Consider the following 5898-nt stretch of genomic DNA (forward strand, 5'->3'; position numbering starts at 1 on the left):
GATTATTATATATCCCTATATTGAAAAGTCTGAAAAATTTACATACTTGTTCTTCCTAACCATCTAATCTGCAAACAAAATCTACCTAGTTAATTAAATTGGAAAAACTGAAAATACTCATGATCACCAGCAACTTCATCTTCATCTTCATAAGGGGGTAATTCATTAAGATCAAAATCCAGAATTCTACGTCCGCTGACTTCACCTGGTGAAGTCAATTGACTTGATGATGGACCAATTGGACTTCCCCATTGGCACCTTATATTTGTTGTGAAATTCTTGTTACCATTTTTTGAGCTGCTGGCATTGACTGGGTCAATCATACTATAACTTGTTCCTACATTGGAATTTTGAATTACCATTCTGAACTTGTTGTGGCTAGACCTATGCCCTCCTACTCCTACTCCTACTCCTACTCCTACTCCTAGTGCGTGATGAGTTGCAAAGCTTTTTTCGCAAGTGTTACACTTGTATTTGTCAGGCGGCGTAACAATAGCTGGGTTTTGGTCATTGACTAATGTAACTGGATTAGCAGCATCTTGTACTGAACCCAAAAACCTCAATTTCACCTTCTTTCTTCTCTTCTTGTTCTCGTTGACATGACTGGCTAATTCCTCATGAGCTTCAGTTTTGGACGAAACAGAATTGCTGTTCGTTATTTCCAATTCTTCTTCTGGAATTCCATGCTTATTATAATAGCAGCGGTCTCCAGTAAGGCCGGACTCGAGTGAATTTCCATTGGCTAGCAGCATAAGATGATGAACAACATCGTCCAATTGTTCCTTGTCGTCATTGGTTGCTTCAGCAATGGGCTTGCGGCCTCGTTTTGCAGTAACTGACCAACCAGGAACCGACTTAGATAAATCCCCAGAAATTGTAGCAGTAGCAGAAGCAGTTTTTGCATCAATCTCATCAGAAACCGACGATGATAAACAAGTGTTTTTATTGTTGACTGGAGGCTGAATTCCCCTCCATGCCCTTTCAGGATGGCACCTCATATGCCCAAACAACGATTTCATTGATGGGAAATTCTTACCACAGATTGAACAAGTTGGTGGTTGCAACTGATTGTTGTAATTTTCAAAATCTACTTGTCCATGCAGATCTTGCTGCTGTAATATTCGTTTCTTGTCAACCAGAGGTTTCAATCTTTTGCCCTTTTTAGCAGCCTGAACGTGAATTCTCATGTGACCCCCAAGTGCTTTACCAGAGCTAAACCCTTTGTTACACACATGACAAATCCTTCTACTATCATTATTTTTTGGAATCTCAACTTCGTCTTCGTCTTCATCGACCTGATCATACTCGTGATCTTCTACTGGAACTTGTCTGTGATCTTTTAACACGTCCTTCTCAGAAATCTTGAGCTTTATCCATAGTGTTTCGTTGCCAACTCGATGATCTTGATAATCAACCATTGGAAACAAAGGAAGAATTACCTCTGCGGGAGATAGACGGAGTATGTAACTTAGCTAGCTAGGCAACTAAGGTATATCGAAAACCCTAAAACAAAGGAACAATATTGGAGGAGGAGGTAACTTATTAGGTAAAAAGGAAACCTATAGCGAGAAAAGAGGGAAATTTGTCGTCAGCTCCAACAAGGAAAGATCATCACAACTTATTCTATCTCTGCACGGAAGATCCGATTGTGTGAGAAAAATTTGAGAAAATGGAGATAAAGAAGAGGAAGAAGAAGAGCAAGAGCGGAACTGCGGAAGGATTAGGAAGAGTCATTCTAAAACTGCTAATTATGTGGGAAATTGACTGTCACGTTCTCAACTGAGGCATTGACTGTGGGATAGGAAAAAAAGATATGTACATAGTTGTTATTAGTTTTTCAAAATTTTATTTTCTAGTTTGGTAATTAGAGCAATTGGGGGGCAAAAAGTTACTACTCCCTCATGTCCATTTTAATTAACTTTTTGATCATTTTGCTGTGATTCACAATATTTGATTTTTTCATGTATCAAGAAAGAATTAACTTCTTTTTTATAAGGTTGTCTTGGAGTGAAGAGTCTTGAAATATTTATTATATTTTCAATGAATAAATTAAGGGTAATATGATCAATTTTATTGTTAATTAATCCTAAAAGGTGGATTCGTTAATGTGGGTGAAAAACAACCAAAAAAATCAATTAATGGATCGCAGGAAATATAGTCTTATTTATTTAAAAAAAATCATTTTCCCAGTTTATTTAAATTACAGATTATTTTGTTTACTGAATATGTTTAAAATGGAAAGACATGGGATAAGCGATGGTGTGAAGTTGAAGATATTCGCAATCTTTTAAAATTTTGACAGCCAATTAAACCAAAAGAGTAGCCTAATCAAATGAAAACTTTCAAATTACTTTCGAATTTTCAGCGGTATATCTCATAGATATTCCCACTCATTTTGCTCAAATCTCAGCTAGCCAATTAAATGGCAAGTTTGTCAAGGAGTATGAGAGTTACCAAAACCCTTTTACAGAGATTTTAACCGTGCGCATTTAATATTTGTTTGAATGAGTAAATATAGTGAGTAATTACACTAATAAAGTGGTCATTTACTAGTTATATATGTTACTTTCACGCGTTTTTTCAATCTCAGCTTGCCGTGTTTCTGTGCAAATTTTATCCGATCATATTTCATGCCTCATGCGGCTACATTCACACCGGCCAGATCTGCATGCAAATCAATGCTATATCCTTTTTATATTTAAACAGCCTTTTTTTTTTTATCACCACGAATCACAAATCTTCTTAATGAAAATAGATGATTTGAGCTTTTTAATCACCGAATCATGTTCCCATAAATTTGTTTGTAAAAAAACAAACTTTCTCTTTAAACTTGGATTTTAAATTCTCTATCTCAAAAAAACTTACTATGAAATGTTACTGTTGGGTAACTAAGCTTAAAAGAGTGGTGAATGAGAAATGGAGGGAAAAATAAAATTTTAATTTTTTCTCCTTGACAAAGGGACATTGTCCCATATTGGATGAGGAAAAGATTTTTGATGGGTATATATACAATTGCTCTTCTTCTACCTCTTAAAGAGTTAAGAAGAAGGCAAACCTCGCGCCGTCGTCGCTCGCTCGGCTTCGGTCAAATGATTGATTAATTAATATTTTGAACCAAATTTATTTGTTAATATTAAGATTAACATAATATTATTTTAATCCAAATTAGCTGTTTTTGTAATGGTAAATTAATTTTCCTCCGCGTTTTGATTTCCCGTTTTATTTTGCATAATGGCCATTTTACGTGAACAGTCATAACAGACATTCTGAAGAGTTGCACCTCTTCGTTTAAACTCAATATGTTGGCTATAAATAGCAAACCATTTCTTCAGATTTTCCATACGAAATTTCTGAATTCTCCTCTTCCTTTCTACATTATTTTCTTACAAAACAAATAACGTAAGTGTGATTTTCTACCGCTATTTATGTTCGTTGAAACACTGGGGTTTGAAGTACTGCTACACCAGTGTGTAATCCGTTCTATCCTGAGAGGAAACAATCCACAACCTCGGGTACTAGGAGGGGGTTAAGTTCCTTAAGGAAATAATATGAATTCAGTGGGATCAGATTAAACTCTGTTTCTTCTACATTTCTGTTTATACGTTATTTTTCCTTCTCCAGAATTATTTTACAAATACAGTATACTAACAGTTACTTCATCCAAACCCTCTAAATTATCAACCTTCCATTCTTTTTTTCTTACCCTCTAAATTAAAAACAAAATTATGCACACACGATTTACATAAGGAGAATATTGTATAAAGTAAAATATGCTATGCTACGTGGACGTCTAAAAGAGGGACACGTGGAATCTAAGACGGGGATATTTAAAACCGGAGGCAATTATCCCGTCTGTCACCGGAAAGAATGACATTCATAAAGATGCAATAAATACCCTCCGCCCGGTAGCATTTAATAGAGAATATTCCATAGTATTTAGTGTGATGCCCGTTACAGAGAATTTGTCATTTATGCTCACTGTTACACCTTCTTCAATGGCCCTCATAATTGACATTAAAGAAGAGCATGATCATAGGACCTAGTTCCTTATGTGCAGTTATAAATAGTGAGCTATATTATCATTGTAAATGACATGACTTTTCTGGCAAACTTACGCTATAATCGATTAAAAAACTTTATACAATTTTACTTTCTTGTTCCTTGGTTTCATCGTTGTTGTTCCCGGAAGCTCCGCCCCCCGGAATTACTGTTTTTCGTGATTTTACCTTCATTTCAAGGCTAAGTATTGCACATTTCTTTAATTATTTTATTATTTTATGATCAAATTAATTCACTTATCTAGAAATCACGTATAAATTCAACTGTACCATTTTACGGGTAAATAGTTTGGCGCCCACCTAGGGGCCTAGACAACCGTGTAATTGAGTTGATCCTTGCCTCTTTTACTAATATGTTTTGATTATTTGTCTTAGCAAAAAATCATAAGAAATGGCAGATAATGGTGTTAACAACACACACAATCCTAAGGTTCAAGGAGACCAGCCTCATCTCGAGGATTCAATCAGTAACACCCACAGTGAGGGAAACGATGCCACGCCGGTCCACGACAGGCAGTACCCACGACATGTTCTGGAGGTAACTCCCGATGATGCTGAAGAGGAACGTGTTGTTGATGCGGTAAGGGTCCTACAAGAGCAACAAGCGATCATTCTGGGCCACCTCACACGGCATGATAAGGTTATGACGGAGTTGAAGCGGGCGTTATCGGGGAGCTTCAAATAATGCGAACAGACGAGGTCCAGTTCCTCCCGGCGCTCCCATAAATCAAACAACACAGATGGCCGACGACAACACCTCGAGGGGTAAGGATGGTTCCGATGGGGCTAGGGGAGCGGATCCGGCCCTAATAATGAAAATGATCCCTTCAAGAATGAATTCTTACAGTTTATTAGAGAAGTGAACGCCTGCATGGACCAAATCCCGTGTGCACCACTGATGCTGAAAGGTCCGGACTTAAATAAGTATATTCAGTTGCCGTACAAACCAAGTGCGACACCAGAATTAATAACAAAGTGGTTTAAAATCCCAGACGTGCCAAAGTATGATGGAACTTCAGACCCTCAGGAGCATATTACCACCTATACAACGACGGTGAAGGGGAATGATTTAGCTCCTCACGAGATTGAATCTGTTTTGTTGAAGAAATTTGGAAAGACTCCCACGAGGGGAGCCTTGACATGGTATTCGTTGTTACCCGAGTATTCCATAGATTCCTTTGAGATGCTCACGGATTCTTTTATTAAGGCTCATGTCGAGGCCAGAAAAGTGCAGGCACGAAAGGCCAACATATTCAGAATTGCATAAGGAGAATCCGAGTTGCTGCGAGAGTTCGTTACCCGGTTCCAAAAGGAGAGGATGTTGCTCCCGGCTGTTCCGGATGAATGGGCGGCTGAAGCATTCACCAAGGGTCTGAATCTGAGAAGTTCATACGCTTCCCGAAAACTGAAGGAAAGCTTGCTTGAGTTTCAAGCAACGACTTGGGCAGATGTCCACAATCGGTACGAGTCAAAGATAAAGATCGAAGATGATCAGGTTGGCTTCCCGTTATCGACAAAAGGACGGGAAAAGAATAGAGAAAAATCAAAAGACAATTTTGACACAGACAAACAGTCTTCGAGGGGCCTGTTTTTTCCCTACGAATGGACCGAAGGCCGCGATGGAGCCTTCCGGTCAGCAGATAGGTTCGCCATCGACAGAAGTACTGATTGAGGTCGGAACAATAAATCATTGCAGGACAAAAAAGTGTCAGGCACACATGATCCTTCCTACCCCAGGCTATCAGAGTACAATTTCAACGTCAGTATAGTAGAGTTGGTATCAGCTATGGGAAACATCAAAGAAGCATGATTTTCGAAGCCGATGAGATCCGATCCCAGT

General features: G+C 38.3%; 1 protein-coding gene across 1 annotated transcript; it reads right to left on the bottom strand.

Moving 5' to 3' along the window:
• On the bottom strand, positions 1-1892 carry LOC107769794 (uncharacterized). Its single transcript, XM_016589050.2, has one exon. The coding sequence runs from the start codon at positions 1416-1418 to the stop codon at positions 90-92; it is 1329 nt and encodes a 442-aa protein (XP_016444536.1). The 5' UTR covers positions 1419-1892; the 3' UTR covers positions 1-89.
• Positions 1893-5898: the final 4006 nt, after the last annotated feature.

Source organism: Nicotiana tabacum, chromosome 2 (assembly GCF_000715075.1).
Source record: "Nicotiana tabacum cultivar K326 chromosome 2, ASM71507v2, whole genome shotgun sequence".
Lineage (NCBI taxonomy): Eukaryota > Viridiplantae > Streptophyta > Magnoliopsida > Solanales > Solanaceae > Nicotiana > Nicotiana tabacum.

Excerpts from the sequence above, each read along its gene's own strand:
- LOC107769794 (XM_016589050.2), bottom strand. The coding sequence starts at position 1,418 with ATGGTTGATTATCAAGATCATCGAGTTGGCAACGAAACACTATGGATA.